General features: G+C 37.1%; 1 protein-coding gene across 5 annotated transcripts in view; it reads left to right on the top strand.

Annotated features, from left to right (window-relative positions):
• STXBP5L (syntaxin binding protein 5L) overlaps positions 1-26,571 on the top strand; it is a 197,940-nt gene that overhangs the window by 105,748 nt on the left and 65,621 nt on the right. For all 5 annotated transcript variants that reach the window (XM_069866934.1, XM_069866918.1, XM_069866947.1 and 2 more), the window contains exons 6-14: positions 2,608-2,671; positions 10,114-10,197; positions 16,674-16,797; positions 18,138-18,216; positions 18,399-18,553; positions 20,097-20,169; positions 21,506-21,653; positions 23,182-23,249; positions 24,457-24,497. In XM_069866934.1, the coding sequence (XP_069723035.1) occupies positions 2,608-2,671; positions 10,114-10,197; positions 16,674-16,797; positions 18,138-18,216; positions 18,399-18,553; positions 20,097-20,169; positions 21,506-21,653; positions 23,182-23,249; positions 24,457-24,497 (836 nt within the window). The remainder of the gene's footprint in view (positions 1-2,607; positions 2,672-10,113; positions 10,198-16,673; positions 16,798-18,137; positions 18,217-18,398; positions 18,554-20,096; positions 20,170-21,505; positions 21,654-23,181; positions 23,250-24,456; positions 24,498-26,571) is intronic.

Below are 26,571 nucleotides of genomic sequence, written 5' to 3'. Positions count from 1 at the left end.
AGGCTCTGCAAAGGGATCTGAACAGGCTGGACCGCTGGGCTGAGACCAATGGCATGAGGTTTAACAAGGCCAAATGCCGGGTCCTGCACTTGGGGCACAACAACCCTGTGCAGTGCTACAGACTAGGAGAAGTCTGTCTAGAAAGCTGCCTGGAGGAGAGGGACCTGGGGGTGTTGGTTGACAGCGACTGAGCATGAGCCAGCAGTGTGCCCAGGTGGCCAAGAAGGCCAATGGCATCCTGGCTTGTATCAGAAACGGCGTGACCAGCAGGTCCAGGGAGGTTATTCTCCCTCTGTACTTGGCACTGGTGAGACCGCTCCTCGAATGCTGTGTTCAGTTCTGGGCCCCTCACCACAAGAAGGATGTTGAGGCTCTGGAGTGAGTCCAGAGAAGAGTGACGAAGCTGGTGAAGGGGCTGGAGAACAGGCCTTATGAGGAGCGGCTGAGAGAGCTGGGGTTGTTTAGCCTGAAGAAGAGGAGGCTGAGGGGAGACCTCATTGCTCTCTACAACTACCTGAAAGGAGGTTGTAGAGAGGAGGGTGCTGGCCTCTTCTCCCAAGTGACAGGGAACAGGACAAGAGGGAATGGCCTCAAGCTCCGCCATGGGAGGTTTAGGCTGGACATCAGGAAAAAATTTTCACAGCAAGGGTCATTGGGCACTGGCAGAGGCTTCCCAGGGAGGTGGTTGTGTCACCTTCCCTGGAGATGTTTAAGGGATGGGTGTACGAGGTGCTAAGGGGCATGGTTTAGTGATTGATAGGAATGGTTGGACTTGATGATCTGGTGGGTCTCTTCCAACCTGGTTATTCTATTATTCTATGATTCTCCCATTCTCCTTTTTTGACCTTGGTGCTCACAGGACTGTTTATTACCCACTGCTCGTGCAGCTTTTTTTGCCCTTTCTTAAATTTGTTTTCTGTGAGGTGCCACAACCTTGGTTGAGGGGCTCAGCCATGCCCAGTGGTAGGTGGGTTAGAGCCAGATGGAACTGTCTGTGTTAAACTGCCAAACATGGGGCAGTTCTGGCCACTCCTCACAGCAGCCACCCCTGCAGCCTGCCCCTGTGAACACCTAGACACCTACCTCCAATATATGACATAAAAGTGGTATCAAGAATAGAAGCAAAGATGGTGGTGCGTGCGTGAAAGCAAAACAATAGTTCATAGAGTCTTGTGATAGAGTGACATACCTGACAGACTAAAAGAATAAAATTGGAAGAAAACGGAAGAAGCCTTACCAAGTCAGTAATAGTACTAAGCAATTAAACTGTTAAAATGCTGAAGAGTAAGATAATATAAATATTAAGGAAATATTCATATCAAATATAAAGGAAGAGAATGAAGAATAATAAAATCTCGTACATTTAGCATACAGACTGCTATGGTTGGTATTAATTTTGCTGGCACTGTATGTGAAGCTCTTACACAACCAAGCCAAAGGAATAGCTAGGAACCTAATAATAAAAAGGTGATACTCCTAAAAGAAACAAAAAGTGCCTAATATACTGAAAAGCAAAAATAAATTTTATTAAACTATTTTGGGATGTAAACCTCCCAGGATCCTTTGACTGTGGTTTACAATAGATTAGAAATGAAAATGGAGGAATTAGGAAAACGCATTTTATTAGTGCAGGTTACCCCTTTTAGCTGTTGTCTTGGCATGGAAATCTGAGGCTATGCATCTGCAAGAATGTAAGATAAAAATAAGACTGGTAGTAAAACACAGTTTTGTACCATTTAAAAAGGAAAAACTAGTTTGCGTGACAATGGAAGTACAATTAGCTTAAAGTCAGATGTAAAATAGAATGACTACAGCTCGTGTAAGAGTTTTCTTTCATCTGAAGACAAAGTCATACATTCTTTGGTGAGCAATGACATACATATCTTAAAAATAAAACACAGATTTATTTAAATTGTTCTTGACTTTTAAATTTGGTGGGTGCAAAGACCAGCCTAGAAAGGATAAACCTTTGGATTGGAAAGAAAGAACATTCTTTTCCTTTCTCCATTTTCCCCAGTTTTGCCACTATTCCAGGTCAAATACCAATACTTGTATGGCCAAGCAACCCAGCTGGCATACTGGTTGGCTCAATGGGCTGGGATAACTAGCCAAGAACATTATGCCTTGTCAGCCTGCATGTGCTCTTTCCACCATTTCGCCTCTTGCCAGCTTAATCATGCCTGATGTTTGCTTGGATTTTCTTCTTCTTCTGTCACCTGTCAGCGTTTTTTATCTGGCTAAAAGTAAAATTTTTTGTACTGCAAATGGAGAAGGAGGGCAGAAAAAGAGGAAGTCAACAAGAGAAAAGGAAATAAAAGCCTTGGAAATGAGAGAAAAATAATTACTATGAGTGGAGGTATAGTGAAAAATAAAAACTAGAAGAAAGGATTCATCAGCAAAGAAAAATCTTCGCCTATAACAGCAGAAAAGAAAGAAAGGAGAACATGAAAAGATATAAGTATCTTTCAGATAGTTAACTTCCCCTGTTGGCTTTTTAGCACTACTTTTAAACCATTTGAGGTACATATTGACACACCTAGAAATTGAAGCATCTAGCTCTTTATACAAAAAAATATTCACATATTTGGATTTATTTTTGTCTTGCAGGTCCACAAAGACTCACCCTGGGCCAGTTGTACATTTAAGTGACAGCCCAAGAGATGAGGGAAAAGTGAGTACGACTGTTTGTATAAAAAGTAACAACATTTCACATTTTATTTGTCTTGATAGCTCTTTCTTTTTGCTTACTCACTAATTGTATCATCTGCTTTCTTTGTATATTTGGAAGGTCACTTTTACTATTTTGCAGTTTGTAAGAAAAAATTCTCTTTGTACAATTTTAATGAGTAAAAATCTATGATACAGGCTGTACTTTGTACTTTGAAGCCAGTACTTTGAAGCCTATAGCCAATCAAAATTGTTCCTGATTAAAAAACTTGAATTTTGATTAAGTAAGAATTGACTAAAAAAAATACCATTACTTCAGTTCTTGGATAAACGTGCTGTTATGTAGGTATCACAGTAAGTTTTCATAAGATAAGGAGTCTTTTCCTATACAAGAATGATAATGCAAGGTGAATTATGTGCAAATGATCTACTTGCCACCTAGCCCTCTGACAAGTTAGACTTTTTGGAGAATCACAACACATCAAGCAATTTAGAACACAGCAAATAAAGAAATTCAATGCTATGAAGCACAGTGTTTTAGACTACACATGGCAAAATACCTGCTAAAAATATTTATTGACAAGGCATAATTCTTGTTCACTGACCAGAACAGAAGATGTTGATAACCTATCTAAAGCCCTTAGTGTAGGGAATAATGATACTAAAGTTAAAAATGATCTTGTGAGTGAATATCTCTTACAGGAACATAATACACCATGCCCAGACAGAAACCTGAAATATTTTTACTTCAACAGAAAGGGAGAAGATGAAAAAAAGGGAGTTAAGAGGAGAACTTGTTTGGAAATCCAATTGCTTATTGCTTAAAGGGCGGACTGGAGACATCTGGGCACTGATTAATTGCTGACACACTAACAACATCAGCAACAGCAAAATCAGATGGATCTCTACAAAAAAAAAAAAAAAGAAAACTAAAACAAAATAGGAAATTTAAGGGGAGAAAGAGTAGAAAATGTAAGCCGTACTGAAACCATCCCAGTGCAGCTCCTTATGTCATTAATATATTGAGAGAGCTGTAAAGAACAAATTGGTATAACAAAATACTTGCAGATTTGCAGAATGTGGAATTGATAGTGTTTGATGTTTACAGGAAGATATCAGTAATAGGTACACACAGATGTAAGAGAAGATCCAAGCACTAAATCAAGACACAGCTCCAGATCAAAAAATCCAAGAGTAGAGAAAAAAATAAAGTACATTTTTCAACTCATCAAACTTTGGTTGAAAGAATGAAGGATAAAACAATCTTCCGAATGGGGAAAAGACTAAACAAACAAAGTTTTGGGACTTTGGTGTTCAGCATAATCATAAACAACCTGGAAAAAGAGTAAGATGTGATCAGGTTTGCTGGACTTTATGAGGCTGAGAATCTTGACAGTAAAATAGCATGTTAAATGCGATTATTTTGTAAGTATTTTGTGTAAATGATGGAAAGTGAAGGGAAGGGGGGAATATTTCTGACTTCACTTATAAAACAGTGGGTCTGAGCTGTTTGGTACCAAAAGCTTAGAGTGAGGATTGATAGTTCAATGACCAGTAAAGAAAATCAAAATTAGGCATTATCTGGAGAAGGATAGAGAACAAAAGAGGGTGGTTGCAGAAACGCATGGTTGACTTGCCTACTGAATACTAATAATTTTTGTCCTTCTATCTCAGAAAGAACATAATTGTGCTGGAAGAAATTCTAAGTAGTGACAAGGTTTTCTGTATGAGTCACAACTAAGTCAGACAGAACAATTCATTGTGGGAAAGACCTGACTGTAATTCCACATTTGAAAATCACAGCTGTTATGAAGAGGGTAGAAACAGGTCATAATCTCTTTCAGTACAAAAATTAAAAGGATGTCAAATTAAGCTGATAAACACCATATTCTAAACAAGGCAATTAAGTACTTTTTCAAATGTGCAATAAGTAGAAGATATAATTTTTTTTCCAAATGGCGCTGTGGGTACTGAACATGTATATTGGTCACAAGGGAGACTAGAAAAGTTAACAAAAGATACATCAATTTGAGGGTTATTGAAGAGTTTTGCTGAATTTTCCTGAAAGGTTATTAAAAGTTGAGGTTAAATGGAGTCATGTTTAGTTGAGAAGGTGGTGATCTTTGAATGAGAAAATTACTTAGGCTGAAAGAATGTGTGACAGTATGGTAAATACTTGCCCTCCTCACATATTTGGTATTTGATCTTGGCTATTTAAGTACGAAATACTGTGATAGGTAAAACTTTTGTTTAATTTAGCAGAGTTGTTCTTAGGTAGCAGAGTTGTTTCAAGATAGTTCTAAATACTCTGCTTAGCTCCTCAGCTTCAAGTTACCCAAAGACCATCAAGAGGTGTTGGTGGGAAAAAAATCAGGCTCCTCACATCACTTCATGTGGGTCAGCAAATGAAAGTGTTTACCTATGCCTCAGGAATTAAATAGTAGGTACAAGTCCTTGCTCAAAATACAGACATAATAATAATCTAAAAGTACAAGGGCATCATACTCTGCAAGGCTCTGATGGTTTATCCTCTAATATATCACAAGATTGTTTATAGATCTGGTTATGTTTCACTGAAGTAAGCAAGTAGCCTTCTCCTATGGGCACTGAGTAGTTGAGAGTCCTAAAACACAGAAAGAACTTTCCAAACCTAGGACAACCATGAGATATAATTTTGAAAGACAGGGAAATTTGTGCATTGACAGTATATGCATCTTTTCAAAGTCCTTTAAATTCCTAAAACTTCCAGTTTATATCAGTTAGCAGTTTTTCTGGGTCAAAAGAGTGAATGTAATGCCAGACGACCTCTGCCATTCAAAATTTTTCCAGAGTGACCTCCTGGCAAGCTATGAAGGCAAACTTTGGAGACAGCCTTTTTTGTGAATCTAGCAAGCTGTGGCTGGAAGACAGACAAAGAGAATTGGGGCATTTAATGTGTCACTTAAGAACAATTTGGGGACCTAGTGATTAAGTCCATAAGTTATAACCGTGTCTGCCAAATCAATGAATAAGTGTACATTAGGAACAGACAGAAGTGCACAGACATTTGCAAGTAGCAAACAGGATTTTTTTCTTGCTGACACAGGAGAAGACATTAACTGAAATGATCTGCAGTTTCCCAGCAACTGCAGAAATCTTAATAGGCAAAGCTATAATGTTATTAACTATTAGCTGGTGGACTAAACTTCTTGTCTCTGTGTCTGTGTTCTGAGCTCTAATAACACCTAAATACAGTGTACATTTGGCAGGTTTATTTTTTTTCTCTCAGCTGTTTTGGGCTACTAGAACAAGTAAAGGACTGGCTGTCATGTTCCAGGACAGAATTAGTTGATTGTAAAGGAGAAATCTTCCTAAAATGTCGTCACTGAAAGCATTTGATGAAGAATAACTTGTTAGGTCAGAATGTGGAGCAACTCTGCTGTATAAGAAGGAACACACCAGGACTCCTCCCTTCTTCAAATTCTGTCCAGCCTTTTGCATCTTAACCTAATTAAGCCTGAGTAATTAAACAAGGTTCCAGGAAACAGAAGTTAAAGAAACATCTTTGGGATTTTGCTTCGCAGACACTTTTTATGCATACTTTTCTTCTTTGTCTGTTTTTTTCTTCAACTGCATTTATGGATGTTTTGGTTTTTTAATTTCATTGAACATTACAGATATAGAGTCTCTCCTATAGATCTCTCAGGTGGTTACCAGGGCCAAAAGGAATGTGAATATTTGAGTTTCCTTTGGTTAAGATAGGTCAGATAAATATAATAGCAATATGATAAATATAATACAATGAGACTAATCACAGTTACCCAGTTGGAATTGTGACTTTAGTGTCATATCACAGCACAAGTACTTTAGCAGCATGACTACCATCTGAGCAAAGAGAGAGAGATTCCTGGCTCCGCAGCAAATCTATTTCTCTTTCAACGTCTTCCCTGAAATCACAGCTCGTTTTATCTTGCAATTCAGTAGTGCTGTTCTGCATTAAGCATTTCAGCAATACATCAGGTGAAATGCTGTCTCTGATAGGAGGTATTTAACCTTTTAGTAATTACTTGGAGCATGTTTTCTTTGTGAGAGAAAGTGATAAAAATCAAAAGACAAACCTGCTCCACCAAGGAGAAAGGCTAATCATGAAACAGGGTCACATACTAAATGGTTTTCTATTCTTTCAGTTTCCTCAATATATTTGCACAAAAGCTGGGATGAAAAGAATAAACAAACCGAGAGGCCCTGCAGAGGGATCTAGACAAATTGGAGAGCTGGGCAATCACCAGTTTAGTGACGTTTAAAGAGTGTTGGATTTTGTACCTTGGAAACAGCAACACTGGCTGTACATACAGACTGGGGAGCAGCAGGCTGGAGAGCAGACCTGCGGAAGGGGGTATGGGGTTCTGGTCAACAGCAAGTTCAACATGAGTCAACGGTGTGCCCTGGCAGCCAAAAGGGACAACCATCTCCTGGGATGCATCAAACACAGCATTGCTACCTGGTTGGGGGAGGTGATTGTCCCGCTCTACTCCACACCTCGAGTATTGTGTGCAGTTTTGGACACTGCAGTATAAAAAGAATCTAAAACTTCTGGAGAGTGTCCAGTGGAGGCCACAAAGTTAGTGAAGGGTGTAGAGGGGAAGCTCTATGAGGAGCAGTTGAGGTCACTTGGTCCGTTCAGCCTGGAGAAGAGGAGACTGAGGAGAGAACTCATTGCAGTTTACTGCTTCCTTACAAAGAAAGGAGGCGGAGCAGGCGCTGATCCTTCTCTCTGATGACCAATGATAGGGCCCGAGGGAATGGCAGAAAGATGTGCCAGGTGAGGTTTAGGTGGAATATTAGGAAAAGGTTCTTCACCCAGAGGATGGTGGAGCACTCGAACAGGCTCCCAAGGGAGGCAGTCATGGCGCCAAGCCTGACAATATTCAGAAGCATTTGGACAATGTCCTCAGACACATGCTGTAAATTCTGGGGTTATCCTAAGCAGGGACAGGAGCTGGACTCAATGACCCCTCTGGTTCCTTTCCAACTCAGGTCATCCTATGATTATATAAACCCAACTGGTTTGGTACTCAGCTGTAATGAACTGGTGCAAGCACATGTTATGATGATAGTAAGGACAGCACTTAGATTCCATAATATATTGATTAAAATACAATTTATTGTAGTTAGAACAAAAACGAAAAAGAAGATAATCTTACATTCCTTCAAATGGTGGGAACCCCAAGTTATGCAGTATTGGATGGGCACAGCACACTGTGCTGGTTCTGTCTGTGAAGAAGTTTACCAGCATTTTGGTCTTTAGAGAGCTCAAAACATTATTTTTTAAATCTGTTAATTTCTGCTTTCAAGCAGAAGGATATTCATGTGAGAACATACTGTCTCATATTAAGATAAAGGCAAGGACACAAGGGTGCTGTAATTGCATTTACTAAGTGGGAGCTGCCTACAGGCAGATACAGTTGTCCTCCATTTAGGATCACTAAGCCACCAGCGATGCAGTCACCGTAAGACACTTCTTTGTTGACTCCCTCAATGGCAATCTATTATACCATACGGCATCCTGACACAAGTGTCATCCAGTTAGCTGCATGCTTTCTGAACAGGATGTCTTTTCACATTTACCGTGCTACAGAATCCCACATGGAACCATCCAGAGCAAAAAGGATAAATATTCTGCAATTTCTCCAAGACAGTTTGAATTTTTTGCAGGAGCAGAATTCCTAAGTAATGAGGTATTGTTCATATTCAGGTATTAAATATATTAACTATAAATCATTCTGAGACTAGGAAATGCATCTTTACATAATGAATATTCTCCTGACAATATAAAGAATCATATCTAGTTGGACTGAGAGTGTTCCCAGACTCTTTTATAGCAATATTGACATATCAATTATATTTAACTTGGAAATAAAGTAATGTTTTGTTTAGCACTTCAGCCAAGTTTTGGTTTTATGACTTATGCAAGGTAAAGTGAGTGGTAGCAAAGATTCTGGTAAAGTTTCACAGACTAAGAGACAGTCTTGTCATTCTTCTGTTTAAATTCTTAATATAGAAACTGTAAATTCTTGCCTGCATGCTGTGATCCATGCGTTTATGGGCAAAGAACGACTGCCAGTGGTATAAAATATGCTGTAACAGTAGTGTGTCAGTTTGGTCATTCACAGTCTTCAGGAGCAGGACGAATTATTAGGAAGACAGACCCTCCACATGAGGACAGGCTGAGAGAATTGGGCTTGTTCAGCCTGGAGAAGAGAAGGCTCTGAGGAGATCTTATAGTGACCTTCCAGTACCTGAAAGGAGCCTACAAGAAAGCTGGAGAGGGACTATCCATAAAGGCTTGTGGTGATAGAATGAGTGGGAACGGGTATAAACTGGAGAGGGGCAGGTTTAGACTAGACATTAGGAAGAACTTCTTCACCATGAGAGTGGTGAGACACTGAAACAGGTTGCCAAGGGAAGTTGTTGATGTTGTTCAAGGTCATGTTGGATGGGGCCTTGGGCAGCCTGATCTAGTGGGACATCTCTGCCCATGGCAGGGGGCTGGAACTAGATGATCTTTAAGGTCCTTTCCAACCCTAACTATTCTAGGATTCTATCATTCTATAGGCTCTAAGGGAAGCAATTTTCAGTATACCTAAGTAGGCTAGAGTTCACATCTTCCTTAAGATCTGAAATAGTGTTCAAATGAAGAGTAGTCAATACAGTCCCAGAGCAATAATTCAGTTCCTTTCAAAAGGGACATGGAGAAAATATTGTGTTCATTCTTATTTCTTGTGTTCATTGTTTTTCTTCTCTTTCATGTTTTGACAAATCTTCTTTGCTTGTGTTTCTCAGGTGTGCTTGATGATATGACATATCAGTTCTAGAAGTAGTATAAATTGGCATACCAGTTAATTTATTTTCTATTTCTAGGAAAGCAAGCAATTTATTCTCTGCAGTGGGAGTTCTTCAGAATGTTTTAAAGCAATAGAAAGCAGAAATTAAAGGAATATAAGTAGCTGAATTAGAATTTAATCTGGTGACTCTTTGGTTTGAATTTATATAAGTGATCTCTTAAATGTCATACCTGTGTTCCCTTCAACCAGGGCCAAGGAAGGTAAGAGCAGGCACATGCTACGGTTTTATTTCCTCAGTAGATATACAATTGCAGAGACTGTCCAGGCAGATAATCTTGCAGAAAAAAAAAAATTAACAAAGGAAAAAAAGTGTATGAAGCACACTTTTTCTTCCATATCAGATTTTAAAATTTTAGTAATGAAAAGTAATTTAAGTTGAAAGATAATCTGAAAGTACGGTATTGTGTGTAGTGCAAACTGCAATATTGTACATCGGTTTGGCATTTCTCTTTGTAGTGCTTATTTATTTTTTAAAAAAATCTCCTAAAACCATGAAGTACTTTAATATTTTTATATAATTTTTGAATCTGAAACTATGCTTGTGTTTGTTCCCCTTCTCCAGCTATTGATAGGCTATGAAAATGGGACTATTGTATTCTGGGACTTACGATCTAAAAGAGCAGATTTGAGAGCCTACTATGATGAGGTAAGCAATTTCCATTACTGCAGAAAAACTGTTACTAAGCAGTTTGTCAAGCAGATAGATATTTATCTTAAGGCATTGCTTGTTCTGGAAATACTGTTAGTGCTATGCTTTTGAACAAGTTATTGACAATAGAAATCAAAACCTGAAATCTCAGATATTAATGCCTTAGGCTCTTGTTAGTGTGCTATGACACAGAGTTTCTTCCCCTTCATTCTGACAAGTTCTTCAGCTTCTGTGTGGGGATCCTCAGTTGAACAGAGTGTAGCAACGAGCTGACCTGAGCTATAGCTGTGCTAGGAATTATAGAATTATTTTTTACTGAGTATTACTGGAACATTAATTAGAAAGAAAGACAAATTATTTTGTAGGGCTACTAGTATTACCTAGCACTCAAGATCTGATTAAATGGTTTTCAAAGTTGTATTCTCATAGTTTCATCGTTTCCTGCCATTTGTAAGCAGATTTTATCAGCCACAGACACTGTTCTTGTATCAAAAAACCCAGACTATTTCAATAATAGATATACTCTTAGTAATTATGATTTTAGTACTAACCCTAGGGAAAAAAAATATTTATTTTTTTGCCAGCCCTTCTGTAAAGATCACCATGGCTGAATACGAATGCAACTGCAGCTGCAAGCAGAACGGGATGTTTTCTTTAAAGAGATCCAGACAGTAAATATTTTGCTGTAGTTCTCTTCCCTTCTTCATCTTACCGCATTCTTACATGTAAGGAGTAAATCTGAATCCTGCACTCTTTCAGGCTTGTTTTCACAGACAAATCAACACTACATTGAGCTTTAAGATTCTGAGCAACCACATAGCAAATATTCTAAAGGACAGGGTAATTTTGAATTTAAACAGTCAAGCATTCATGACTTGTCCACTAAATTGTATCTAAGCCACAGTCCTCCTCTGCATACGCTTGTGGAAGTGAACCTGTTCTGTTACTTAAAGCTGGACAACTTTTCCCTTTTACAGATCTCCTCAAGGGAGTCTTTTTCTTGTTGAGACAGAGTGATTGGGATCTTGAAAATTTCTCATACAATGTAGTTGTTCCACATATTTAGGCACTGACCTCAGGAACTTTTCTTGACTTTATTTTTTCAGTCATGTGCTTTCCTCCCCAGTGGTTCCTTGCAGTGTCATTACTCCATTTTTTGCAACTTGTGATGGCTCACTGTTATCTACTGAAATAGTTGTAAGATTTTTATTTTGTCTTTAAAAGGGCTGTGTGACTAGCCATTGTGCTTTATTCCAGACTTTCAGGCTCCACATTTTTAATGTTCCAGATCTGCTCGGAATCCCCTAGGGAGCCCCCAGAAAGAGTTCCTTTTCAGTCCTGGCTTATATAGCTTTTGTGAGTTACAAATTATTAGTTTGGAATATGCCACTTGGTATTTGGCACCAACCCAAGTTTTCAAACTTAAGCCTCTTCTTACAGATTGGTCACCTAAGATCGCAGTCCAGAAAACATTTTTCCTGCTCCCCTTCACCTTTCCATCTGCACTGATGCAAGGCCTCTGTGACTCATTACATCTGACCAATCTTTCCCTACAGTCATTCTGATGCTGAGCCAGCCAGTTGCAATTGCAGGGTGTCTGTGAGGTCTCAGATAAATTACTGTAAATGTTCTCTATATTCATTGAATACAGAAGGCACTTGAATGGGGTTTGAATGAGATTGATCCAACTTTATTTTACTTACTACCGCTATTTATTTTACTTACTACCACTATGCTTTCTTTAGCATCAGCTTTGAAACTAATGTAATCACCCTATTTGATGGTTAAAGAACTGGAAACCTCATGTAACTCACGATTTCCTGTTCTACCATCTTTAAGGATCATCAGATGGCATGTTGGATGGCCTTATCAGTGGACCAGATACTTCTGCTTGGAAGCCCTGGCACCAGGCTTTAGCACTTGGTGTGTACTGTGAGAAACAGCCAGTTATCTTGTCTTTGATGGACTGTGAGTGTTCATCACCAAGCCAAGTTCTTTCTTCTCCATAATTTTCTTCAGATAGCTGTCCAGCTTGGTAATGTCACTCAAAATAAATGTCAGCACTCTAAGACTCCCTCCAAATATTCATCCTTCTACAGGATCAAGTCTCAGCTGGATTTCTCGTGTGTTACCATTGATGGCATTGAATCTCAATCTTCCCAGACCAGCTGCTGAGAAGGCGGCTCTTAGTTGTTATTCAGATCTGTAGAACACGTCACAGTGTAGCACAGGAGTGAGAAGTCAATAGCATATATTTTTTTGATACAGAAGAGGAAAGAGATCTGGTAACTGATAGTCTATCTACACATCTAAATTTTCTTCCTTTTTATGCTCAAGATGGGAACTCTATCTGCTGACATTTAATTGTTATATAGAGGAATAGTTTCATATCTCATTAATTTAAAAATTCTTCTTTCATACAGCCACAAGAAATGTTTTCATTTCATTGTCAATGAGAACCATTATTAAAAGGTCTCTTCCATTCAATTTTTTCACTGTATTTTTTTAATTAAAATCTTAGAAGTAGTGGACTTTCAGATCAGATGGAATAAGTCCTCTTTATTTGCATTACTTGAACAGTTAGCTAACAAAAGGATTATCAAGAAATAATGGGTTTCAGTTCATTCATACGTCACCACTGTCAGATCTTGCCTATCCTTTCTAGGCTGCATGCCTTTATCAAACCAGTGTGGTGCTTCACATCACATGAGACTTGAAGACACAGATACGAGATATATGTTGCAGACATCTCCTCAGAATATGGGTAATCTTATGACAGGGAGGTGAGTTGTTTCCTGCAATGCTAGTAGGTTCTCTCCGATGCTTGCAAAGTATGCCCTTTCATTTTCCTTGCTATCCAGATTAACATCATGGACACATTGATCCTAGAATAATCTGCTCACTGAGACAACACAGTAGCTCATAAGCGGTGGAAATGAAGACTCTGCCTCCTGTTAACAGACCTGCAATTGCAACATTTACAGCTGCATACCTAACTCCTTCTTCATCATGCTGTAGTTCATGTCTTGAAGACTGGGAACCCTTCATAAATAAAACATGTCTGCTCAATTCATATGAAAGAGCTTCTCACCAAGCATAGAAAAGGCCATACAAGTTGCATCATCTGGAATGTCTCCACTTGGCATTCTTGTAAGCCTGTATCTTCCCTTTAAAGCTTCTCCCTGATATTTAGAGTTTACTCACTGTAGCTAGAAGTAGTACTATCTTTCTTTCAGCACTGCTGATGACCTGTTAGAGGCTGCCTCAGTTCATCAATTCCTAATACAAGGAGTTTCTACGTTTTCTTCTCTACTGTGTCAAAGCTTCTTAAGAGACTAAAATATTCTCATTTGTGAAATACCTGGTCCCAGAGTGGAGCTTGAACCTGCTTCTAAGGAATCTTGTGTCTGCTTTTCAGGATGTCAGCTGCAAATTTGTTTCTTTGTGTGATGATGATTGTCATCTGCTCAGTGGTGATATGCATGCATATGATATTCATGCCCTTTCCATCAATGCTATTCTTTGATGCCTTCTATAAATAATTTCCTTGCAAGCCCTTTTACCAATTCCTTCAAAAGTTTATTTCTGCCTGTTGGTATAAAAAGGCAGCACATAAACAGGACAGATCCTTCAAAGGATTTTCAAGTTATTACTGATAGTTGGCATATCCAAAAAAAATAGCTGTTTAGAAGTTTGACAGGTTGTGTCAACGCTCATTCAGAGCTTCCTGAATCATGGCCATCATCTTTCATTAGAACACATCTCCAAAATAAAGCTGCATTTTTCACAGGGGCATTTGCCAAATGACATTTCCCTACTTTTATCAAGCATATGCTATTATGTAAGTATCAAGTCAGATGTGGCCCTTGCTGTCATGGTCCTTCAGTGCTACTAACATGAAGGATTCTTAAGAGTCAAGCTATTGGAATAATATGATGCTTTTTCAAAATATGCTTAAAAGTGGTCCTAGAGTCCCCATGAGTTCTTCTTAGTGGAGGAGGTTTGTGGTTGGGAAGGAACTGAACTGGTGTTGGGCACGCTTAATTTAGGACATGCTGAGTATGAGAGGAGATTGAATATGTGTGCCACCGCTGTGCTTATTGCAGAAGGAGAAACATACCCAATCTGGAGTGTTATGCTTTATGTACATACACTGTGTGAACATCCATATGAGTCACCCACCGTGATGAACTCCTATTCTACACAGATAACTGCTCCTTTTTTTGTGGATGCAAAATAAGTGGATCAGAATGCTAGACACTTTCTAGCACTGAGAAAATTAGAGACTTATTCAGTACCATCTTTCAGTATTAGTTGTGACTCCCAGCTGAAACCTCCAAAAGCAATTCTAAGTATTTCTTGCTCATTTGGGGGCAAAGTCTAACAGGTGAGTTTGAGTTGCTGCTCTGCCAACTGTCTGTGACAGGAGCATTCCTCCTTAGCTCTTCTCAACAGGAGGTTTATGCTGGCAGGTGGCACCTAGCAGCTGAGAGGCAATTTAACAAGCAGCTTGGTTCAGTTTTCAGCTGCTAGTTACTAGCTCCTGCTCAGAGAGAGTTAGTGACTGTAACCATGTGAAATGTTTCTATGTGTGAAAACACATCAAAAGCAGATTGAAATTTGGCATGATAGCAAGCATTAATGAGCTCATGTCAGAATTAATTTGCACAAAGACAGACCTGCCGTCAGTTTAAGTGAAGTAGCACTCCCCACAGATCTAAGGTTCTTACTACCTGAAGACAATGACACTGGACTCTGTATGAACGGTCTTTGCTGCTTCAGTTATGGCTTGGTATCTGATGAGTCTTTAAGAGAAACTATGTGTCACCCCCCCGATAGGTTTGAGGGACACCCATCACATCACTCAAAGATGAATATCTACAGTTCACTTTGCTCAGCTCTATTGAGTCTTTATTGGCATGACCAGCTTACTAGTGCATTAGCAAAGCATTGGGGGTTGGAACTAGGTGATCTTTAAGCTGCCTTCCAACCCAAACTATTCTATGATTCTATGAATTTATATACAAGGTGTGTCAGATTCCTCTTAAAACACGTGGGGCACCTAAATGCAAAGGCTCATTTGTGACTGTGCTGTCCAGCCTCGGGAGCTGAGTACACTTTTGGGAAAGGGTCACAGCTTTTTCAATGACTTCTAGTATTCCTTCTAGGCTATGAGCAGTTACTAACTGTAACAATCATTATAGGTATTAAAAGAGGAAGAGCAACAGGGAGTTTTGAATAGTAACCAAAGGCACTTGGGTCTATTTCTCATCAGCCTAAGAAAAAATATTATGAACAAATCCAATGCTGACTTATGAATGCCCAGGCACGATTTTAAAGTGATTTGAATAACTCAGCTAAATGGCCACATGAAACTGAAGAGTATGCAAGACCTCAGCATTTCCAGGGTAGCAAAAATAAAAATTTATTAAACTGCTTTCAAAATTCAGTGTGTTTCATTTACATCTACATAAAAACATTCTGTAGTTTTCACTATCTGGCAGCTAACATTTCTGGAAGTGAAATGGAATCAAGGGAAAATTCTGTGAGTGTGTGCTTCCGAGGGGAGTATGTGAGAAACTGTGGTATATGATGAAGCAATACTTTATTTTGTCTGGAAAGGGCTTTTGTTAGTTTTCAGCATATACCAGTGAAAATGAAGGACTTACCCCACTATCCTTTCAGTTTGTTTGATGTAATTATGGACATTTTCAGTCAGTTCCACTAATTATATATGACCTATTAAGAATTGTCTATTAATTTTTGAAGTGTTGCTTTTTGGCATACATAGCATTCCTCATGTGGCATTTGTGTTTTGTACATAGGAGTGTGATATTCCTCTTCTCTGAAGCACTTACTGTTCTGAAAGTATCTCACATCATTGTTTTGTTAATTTCCTAGATCAATGAATCAACCCTGGTCTCTTCAGTGGTTTTGCTTTTATAATAAACATCCCATATTTTTGTGTATTAGCTCTGAAACTTAAGTATGTGACGGGGTAGTGTGAATTATTCAAGAACAGAGTACTATTTCTACTCTTCTTAAATAGTCCTCTGGGGAAGACTGCATGTGTTGTATGTTACCTGTAAAACCTGTCACACAAAGTTCCCTGTGCATTTGCCAGATGAAATACTTCTAAGGACAGCTCTCAGGCATCTTAAGATCACACTGTATGTCTGTTGTTCTTATATTTTTACCTTATTACCCTGTTCCTCCAATTTTGGTTTGATTCAGCCCTGGCTTTCTTACATTCCTGTGCTCTGTTAGCCTCTACATTGAATTGTTTTGCTTGACTAGCAGTAGATTACAGCCAATGGTTTCTAAAAATGCTGGTAACACACTCTAAACAAAGAAGAACCATCCAACTGCTGACAGATCATTAGATTAATAAAATCCAAAGTCTTACATTAAAGTATCATTGGTGTAAACACTGTATTACATTTCAGTCTCAAGTTCTTCTTTCATTTCTGTAGGCTATTCATTCTGTTGCTTGGCATCATGAAGGGAAGCAGTTCATGTGCAGCCACTCTGATGGCAGCTTGACCCTATGGAATCTGAAAAGCCCTAACAGACCATTCCAGACCACGATACCACATGGTAACTCTGACATGTAACTAAGAAGCAATGCAATAGTCTCCATGCTGTTTGCTGATATTCATGTTTATTTCATTTTTTATTTTAGCCCAGATACAGAATTGCTTTTTGCATAAATATTGTAGTCTGCAAGGTAGCTGCAAAATGTTATAAAATTCAGAGAACAATTTTGATAATTTTTTTTTTAGTATTATAATTGCCTCTTATTGGGTAATATTGCTCTAATGTCTTCCAATTCATCTTAATATTCTACTGATGGTCTTTGACATCTGCAGACTATGGGATTTTCACATTTTTTTCTTTTATATTTTGTACTTAAGTACTGGTATATGCAATTTTCAGAAGAAGTAATACATTTAGTACAAGGCACTGTGATGGTTGTTATAGAGATGGTACAAGGCTTCCCAAGTCACTGCAATGAAGAATTTACAGGAGCCATGTCAAGAAATGTCTGTATCTTTTATGTCTGGGACTTTATACGCCATTGCTTCCTATAAATGAGGTAAAAAAGAATAAACTCTACTGCAAATCAATACATTACCAAGAAGCCTGATGGGATGAAGAAGGTTGAAGTGGAAAGCAAGGTTTACATAGCCCAGAAGGGTTTTATAATTTTCTTAAATTTCATAGTTCCTTTTATTTTATCATTTTTAGCCATAAAATTGTACTTTATGACAGAAGTGACTTCTAAGAGGTCACCCCCAGCTCAAAACAGGACTGAGCTCACTGGTTCCACCCACACTGTATCCTCCAATCACATTGTTGTTGAAAGAAAGCATAGGCTTACCAAAGTAACGAAACTAAACTTTTTTTTTTTGTTTTACAAATGACTTTTTTTCTGAGAGGACAAAAGCACGGAGCCATAATTGACCAAGAACCCATGAATTTCAATTGCACGCTTCATTTAATTTTATCACTCAGCTAGTTACACTCCAGAGCATGTAACATTTTGTCAAGGAAAGGAATTGAGTCAATCTAAGAATGACTTTGGAAAAAAAATAAGATGTTTATGGTCATAATGTGTACAGAAGAAAAGGTATATATTTGGTCAAATTCATTAATGATTAGTTGTGTCATCCTTCTCAGGCATCTGTGTTAGTTTTAGACGTCTTTGAAGCGTAATCTATGGTCCTTTATATGTATGTCGCAGTAAAAACATAAAGCCATAATAAATGTGATTAATTTAGACAAATCCATGGAAATAGGAGTTAATACTCATCATCTCCTGTAGCTTTAAAGTTCCATTCCCTTACTGCTTATACAGTTGCTTCAATGTGCATGTTTCAGTCTAATTCTGTCATTGTGACATTTTAATACAGTTTTCATCATCTTTCTTTCCTTAGGAAAAATTCAAAGAGATGGAAAAAAAACTGAATCTTGTAAACCAATTCTTAAAGTAGAGTACAAGACTTGTAAAAACAGGTATGTTTTATTTATGTACTTAACTCACTGATACATTCCTGAGTTTAAGTTCCTTTAAGAATCTTTCTCTCTTCCTTTTTGCAAAGCTATTTATTATTATTTAAAGGTACTAAAACTATAATGTAAATTTGTATGTACTATGTAAACTTATAATTACTATATTGTTTTTTTTTTTAATACAGTGAACCATTTGTGATATTTTCTGGTGGACTGTCGTATGATAAGGCTTGTCGAAGACCAAGTTTAACAATCATGCATGGGAAAGCAATTACAGTTCTTGAAATGGATCACCCTATAGTTGATTTTTTAACTCTATGTGAAACACCATATCCAAATGGTGAGTTTATTATGCAAAACACAGTTATGGAAAATAAAAAGGAAATTATCTTCTTAATCAGACCTTCATTCCATTCCAGGAACTTCGATTCACAGCTATCTCCATCTCAAGAAAACCTTGTCACTGAAAGTAACTGGAATTTCTTTGCATTCTCAATATAGGAAGCAACTAATAAGCACACAATAAAGCATACATAAATCTACAGATATAACCTTGAAACATGTGGGCTAGTGCGAGAAAATATTGCTATTAATCAAACATATGTGCTAAAATTTCATACATTTTTCATGATGTTGAAAATCTCCAGATTGCTAAATTACTGAAGGTTAAACTACCATTTATATTGCAAAAAAGTTCTTACACAGCAACCTGAATTGATCTGTTAAAAATATTTTGCTGCATACTGGGGACCAAGTTTTCACAGAAAACTCCAGAAAGGAAATTAAGAAAAGCTCTGAGTCAAAAAAAACTAAGTTAAGGTTTTAATCCCTCAAGAAGAAAAGTAAAATAAATCATATATATATAGCTAAAGCAAATACCTATTAAAACTCTTTATAGAGACAAAGCGCATGTTTGTTTCAACATCATGCAAAAGATTAATTAACAGCAATTGAATTAGTTTCGGCTTCCATTTAAGCTGTGGCAAATACAGTGATTCTTCCCAGTACTAACGTTCTGTACCTCCTTCCTCTGCTACCACATCAATACTTAAAAATTCTGTTTTAACCAGTATTATTCATAGCCTTGTATAAAACCAAGCAACAAATAATTTGCATTCTTAGCTGGCCTGAGAGGAACATAAATCAGTTACTGCCAATTTACTTAGCCTTTTAGCATCAGTCATCTAAAGAGTGTACTCTGAGCTTACGCATAATAGAATGGTTTGCTACTGTTGAGAAGATATTTTTTAAAATAACTTCTATGCCGCATAAAATAATACACCCTGTGCATCAAGGGAAGCATTTGGTTGTCATTCTAATTATATATTTTTAATAAATGAAAAAAAAATCAATGAAAAATCCCAAATTGTATCATTTACTAGAGTGTATGGGAGGAAGCAACATGTCAGTATTTGAATTGGACATGACAGAGTCTGGAATTGAGGGCATTGTGTTTTATCAAGTGGACTGGACTAGCTGTTCACAATGTGCTTTTGAAGAACAGTTGTACACTGTAGAAGTGTTATTACAAGACAGCAAAAATACATTTTCTGTATCACAATTGGATTCAGCAATGCAGTAATACGCACAACTTCTTCACATTCTATTTCTTTACTTTCAATATGCCATCATACTGACATGCTATAACATACCAGGTCTGTTTCTGCTGTGTATATTGATCAGCAACGCTGCCCAAATGTCATTTCTCAGTTCCTGTCTGGCCCCAGTTTGCTGACATGTCTAGTTTGTGGACACATCTCAGATTTATACCTTAAATTTTTTGTTGAATGTACTGTGAATGTTTAGAGAACATAAATATTACTTGCTTGTTTAAAATGACTAATAGAAGTCCAAGTCTTTTAAACTTGATTCCTTGCTTACAGAATTTCAAGAACCTTACGCTGTAGTTGTGCTTTTGGAAAAGGATCTCATTGTTGTTGACCTGACACAAAGCAAGTAAGTATGAAGTCTTATATGAAGTGATTTATGTATCTTAACTGTCTAGCAAATGATGATAAAAATCCAAATATTATCATGCAATGTCATTTTACTATCCAAAATCATTCACTTTTGGTAATAATTGACTCTGTTTACCTCCATCTTAAGAGCTAATGTCAGTTAATCAACAAGAATTTATGGTAATATTTGTTCTCATGTTTGGTAATAAATCTAAATCTGTGGTCACTTCAGCACAGCCTTCAAACATTCACTCAACATGAAAGTTAGGATATACTTGGTCACAAGCTGAGTTATGATCTGAATGAGTGTTTTGGGATCTAGATTAAACTACTACTTATATGCATGCCTAAATTCACGAGACTCCACAGGGACTACCACTTGAGTATGTATGTACTCAAGTATCTCAATAAATGCTGGCATTGATTTATAGTGCATCCATGGGATTATTCCATGACTGAATTGTTGGTTTAAATGACAAATTGTTCTTTCACATCAAAATCAATGTCCACATCAAAGAGGAACTTACATCATGTAATGCAGAATCCAGTTCTTATTTATTTCATTCTGCCTCCAACAGCATCAGTAATGTACATTCACACGGGTATAACTAGGAACAGACTTTTCCCCTTAATGTCTTGAAACAATATAAGTGAATCATATTCTGATCTCACTTACTTTCAGGAATAATTTAAATCATCTCAGCAATATAAAATGGATGTAACTGAAATCATAACCAAATTTCCTACATTTTTGAATTGTGAGTAGCATTGTGAAATCTGCCAGAAGGGAGGCCTTCTTTCTTATCAGATTGTCCAAACTGATAGAAGCGAGAAAAAAACTGAGATCTGCTTCGTCTGTTTTTGCAATTGTTCATTATAGAGTCAGCAGCCTACCAACCAAATAAGCCAAGCTCCTCAATGTAAAATGCACAATTGTATAAGTAGTTCTTAGGTCGTAGTATATACCATATCCATGGACCGAAAGCTTTTAGAAAATATATCACTTCTGTATAATTATGAAATGTTGAGAAAAATTAGTTCCTAATCCTCATTTACACAAATAGTCCTATTAGCCTTAGGAGCTACTCACATGAATGGGTGTTTAAGTCACAAGGGGATTCTTGTCACAGCAGTGGAATTTTTATATCTTTATTTGAGTAACTGCACACTATTATTGACATGACATATGTTTGAATAAATAAGAGAAAATGAAAAATGTAATTTATTAGTTATTATTTTACTTAGATTCTCTTATGCACTTTAATATAAGAATATGTTTTCTTATATGGCTCAGTGTGTCACAGTACTTCTAATAAATTGTCTTCCCTAACTAGTTTTCCAATCTTTGAAAATCCATATCCTATTGACATTCATGAGTCACCTGTTACCTGCACAGAATATTTTGCGGACTGTCCTCCAGATTTGATTCCTGTACTCTATTCTGTAGGAGCAAAACATAAAAAACAAGGATACAGCAATAAGGTAAAGAAATCCAATATTTTTTCAGACAAAGAAGGTAGATGTAAACCTATGTTTTTGTACCATCTTGCCAAATTATTTTCATTTTAATTCTTTAATGATCACTTTCAAGCTCGTCCAGTCAGCTGCTTAGCAACATGCTTATGACCTGCTGCTTGTCCCTCATTAACACCATCACTTAAGCACAACCATTTATGACCATTACAGAGGACTTAATCATTAGGCTGCTTAGGAGTTATGCCAGGTAAGATTAAGTAAAAGGAATGCCATCAGTGTACTTTTCAAATATGTATGGATAACTCATCTCTATCAAAGAGAAAAGTGAACAGATTATAACTGATAGAAGTTAGCAGGAAAGCTTCAGTGACAGCTGAGGGTTGACAGCATGCCTCTGCAGTTTTTATTAAATAATGATGTTAATAATTATTTTTCTGAGTTACGAAAGTCTTAGCATAATGGCTTTAGAAGTAGGGCAAGCTGTAGAAAAAAGAGGAAATGCAATTATTTTATACATTTCAAGCTTTAATCTGATTTATGTTTTCACTAGAACTAATCCTTCATAACAAATAATTAGAAAAAACATTGGGTAAACAAATGATCAGTTTTCTATTCCAAGTGACAGAAGTATTCTCCTTGGAGCTGCCTTGTTTTCCATCAACTGAGAAACTAAGCCTTATCTGCTTCTTTCGGATTCTGATCCAACAAAGTCCTTCAGAAAGTATTTTTTCCCTTATTTGAATTTGTCTGCTTACCTATCCTTACCTCATATATACAGTTTCAAAAACTTTTCATCACCTTTCTGTATGCATTGCACACTCTTTTGTCCACTTGTTTTATTTGTGCACATATGAATGTAGACTCCGAATGTAGGTAGCCTCTCATTTGCCACCCACTCACTTCTGTAGCGACAAGCATCCACTCCATGTGTCCACATAATTGTTTGTGCTCCCAGCTATTTTCCACCCCATCATAATCTGCACACATCCTCACCCTCTCTGTACATATGTCACCCTCCACATACTGTATCCTGTGTATCAGGCTTTAGGCATGGACCAGCATTTCACTCTACCAGCCTAGACTGAGAATGACAGCCTTGCCACTAGTAAACAAATGGCAGAGAAGAAATATGATTTTATGTGTTCTGTAAAAGTTGCATTCCCTTATCTCGTATCTCACAGTGTCATGCTCAGATCCTTGTTTCTGGGACAGTTTCTTCAGTAATCTTCATCCTCAAAATAGATTTTTAGTCTATTTGGTGTCCTATAGAAACTCTATAAGTCAAACAATCTGAAAAGGGTAGTAATACTGTTTGTTACTCCTTCCTGTAGTTCCTATTTTGGATTACTGTTAGCTATACAGAAATATTTTAACAGCTTATAATTTTAATTGTTAACAATGCTATACATTTTTGTTCCTTTTCTGAGTTGTATTGATTTTTGGAGAAAGATATTGTCTACTCTTAGTTCAAAAGTTAACCAAGGAAGATTCATGAGAATAAGTTGTGATCTCCCTACTCTTTTTGTTTGTTTAGGAGTGGCCTATCAGTGGTGGAGCATGGAACCTTGGAGCTCAGACATATCCTGAAATCATTATTACAGGGTGAGAATGAAACTGAGGATTGGTGCTTTTAAAATGTTAGTGTCTACAGCTTTTCACTGTGGGTTAGCTATAGATATGAGTTGACCCTTCACAGACTATGCATATCTTGGCATTTTTATTTGAGGTACGTAGGTGTTTTCCTTGTGCAGAGTCACTACAGAAATTCCCATTTGCTGTAGAAAATAGAGCTTTGTACTCAGAGGTGAACTACCATAAGTATTACCATTTGAGGTGCCAGTGTTAGACAGCAAATCCATGTACTTGTGATGGTGGAGCCTTTGGAAGGAGAATCCATTTCAGGGGAAGGTTTTGGCCTTGAAGGTCATGCAGAATTGCATGAAAAAGGGTAGTAGCTGTTCTTCTACAGATGTTGCTCTTTGGCCTTCCGGGGACTTCGTAACTCAGGACAGTTTGGAAATTCATTCTAATATCACAGCATTGGTGAGGGCATGGTGCACTGGGATGAGTTTTATCCTGTGAGTGGAGAGACAACTTGATAGCAAAAAGGCTCAGATTGTAGTAGAAGTGCCATGAGCAATGTCTGATGGATTTTCAAGGGGCTGTGCTGTAAAACAGTAGCTGTTTAGCTATGATGCACTCTATGTTTCCCTCTGGTCTCATCCATGCTGATGATAGCAATATATTTGAAAAATTGTTATTATCAATAAGACTTAACAGCTGTTTTTGAAAATAAGATTATGATGTATGTAATAGTACCAGTAAGGTGATGAAGGGATTATTCTCATTTTAAACAGCAATGTCTCCTTTCTCCAGCTTTATTTCAGCAATGATTTTATATTATTAAAATAAACACAGCTGAAAGGTATTAAACAAAATTAAGTTACCCTCTTTCTTTTCAAAGTTCATTGTACATTATACTTTTAGAGTACATAGGCTTCATGTTGACCCACTGCAAAGACAGAAGTGCTATAACTTAAAATTGTAGTTAGTATGGGAATTAATTTCTTGCTGCTGTGATCTTAAAATCCATTGGGAATGCATGAAGAAGTGTTTTATTGACCTAATCAAACTAAAAACAAAACACTTAATTACAGTTAGTATGTCTGTAATTATATTGTTGATAAGGTATAGAGACCACATGAGCAAAATAACAGTTGTCCTGCTTACATTTATCACTCACTGAAAGTAAGAGATATTTTAGAATTGCATCTTTGTTTAACACATTCAATTTTTATATTTTTTTAAGCCATGCAGATGGATCAGTAAAGTTTTGGGATGCTTCTGCCAGTAAGTCTCTAAAATTCACTTTTATATAATGCTGACAAATCACACACACACACATATATATATAAAACATGACATTTAGCAGTATGAGTAGTAATACCTGAGAGGATATAATCAGGAATAAAGAGGCAAAAATAAGCAATTTTTTATTAAATTAGGGGGAAAAAATTGTGCTAATGAGATAAATTAGACACAAAAGTGTGAAAGTCTTTTAGAGAAACAAAAACTTTAGATCCAACATACCAAAACCAATGAAGGATGAAGTGTTGGCAAAAAAAACCCTAGGGCATTATCTTCTTGTGTGTATAAAAGAGTGGGCTCAATTATATTTAATATGCAGTTCAAGTTGTCACATTTCTTCTATTCTGAGTACAATATGACCTTTTTTACAGATAAGTGAAAATAAAATATTATAATACATCTCAATACATGTCTAATCTAGAGAGGTGGAGATGGCCTCAATGTTTTCTTGTTCTGTCTCAAGTTGCAGGAATTAATTGGGAAGCATTTCCATTCATCCCAGCAGGAAAAGCTTCAGAATATTTGTACCATGCTTCCTAACTATAACTACATATATCAAACCCCAGCTTTTACCCCTACAGAAAAATATGTATGGCACTTATTAGCAAAATGTAGTATTTAAAACATACTTTCATTTGGTTGAAAGCTAAAATATTCTGATTCAAATACTGTGATTGAGCTTCACAGAAGTTGCAGTAAAGTTGCTTTGTGTTTTTTCTCTTCTGCAGTACAGGGATGTCTGGGTAGAATATCTCTTTTATGAGATATCAGTTTCTGAAAGAAACGAGTATGAAAGAAACTTCTATATGAAATGTTACACACAGAGAGATTTCATTTGGCCCTAACAACCAGTCTATAACAGTTGCCAAGAACACAGAGTACACGATACTTAAACTGTTAGTTCCACGTTGTGTGACAGAATTGTAATGATTAATAGTGTTACCATATCCCACTAGATACGGGGAATGTTTACCAGATTTTAATGTCAGCTAAACCTGATGACTTTGTCAGGCAGTTCTCTTTTTGCCTGATACCAAATATTTTCACTCTTCATGATGGACAAATTAAAAATCAGGATTTCCAAATCCTCATTTCACAAAGAAAATTTACATTGGCATGCAACTTGAACATGGCTATGAGATTATTTTATTATTATGTAATTTGTCTAATTGTGAATGGAGGAAAAACAATTACATGCTGCGTAGAGTTTACATCTTCCAGTATTCTCAAGTTATGGTGAACACCAAAAAGAAAAGAATTCAAATGAAGTCAACAGGAGTTGACCTGCATAGACATAAGTTTGAGAGAGCTTTACTATGAAATATAAGATAATGACTTTTTTTTTTTACAGAATTAGTGTGAGGCATTAGACCTTGTTTCGTGCATGATTCATTGCACATTTACAGTCTTGACAAGAATGTGTGAAACCAGGCATTAAAGTTGGCGTGAAACAATACAGACCCCAGGGCATTTAGTGCCTAAACTGCACAGGAACCAGTGTGCTGACAATGTCTTCTATAATTCTGGCAGGAATGGGAAAAGAAAAAACTTCTCATAGGGAATATAAATATAACCCACTAATCGCTGTGTGCATGCTGCAACAGGAAAGCTTAGACAACCATGAACATTCACAGTTGTTTCAACAGTAGTGGTACTCTCAGTGCATCTCCAATGTCTTGGTCTTAGTCTCACTTGAGGGAGGAATGTCAGGGAGGAATAAACAAAATGGGGTTAATTATTACCCATCCTTTACCTCCAAAATTCACTGCAGTCAAGTTCTAGTCTTGACAAAGACTCCTGGTTATTAAGGTTTTATATGCAGTTATAAATACAGGTATGCTTATTCATTAAAAAAAAATCAAAACATTTTAGAACTCCTGTTTATTCAGAAATCCTTTGTGTTGCCCATGCCACCAGAGTACTTGCCTAATGTTTTCTTTTGAAGTGCCATAGAATCTTTACATCCTAGCAATGCAATAACCTCATGCAAATGAAATTTAATTTCACATCTCATTAGAAAAACAGTAGCATTATCAGAGTCTGTCATAACATGTAA

This window comes from Phaenicophaeus curvirostris, chromosome 1, assembly GCF_032191515.1.
Source record: "Phaenicophaeus curvirostris isolate KB17595 chromosome 1, BPBGC_Pcur_1.0, whole genome shotgun sequence".
Classification (NCBI taxonomy): domain Eukaryota; kingdom Metazoa; phylum Chordata; class Aves; order Cuculiformes; family Cuculidae; genus Phaenicophaeus; species Phaenicophaeus curvirostris.
The sequence above is the reverse complement of the archived record's forward strand: the minus strand, read 5'-3'. Positions and strand labels throughout refer to the sequence as shown.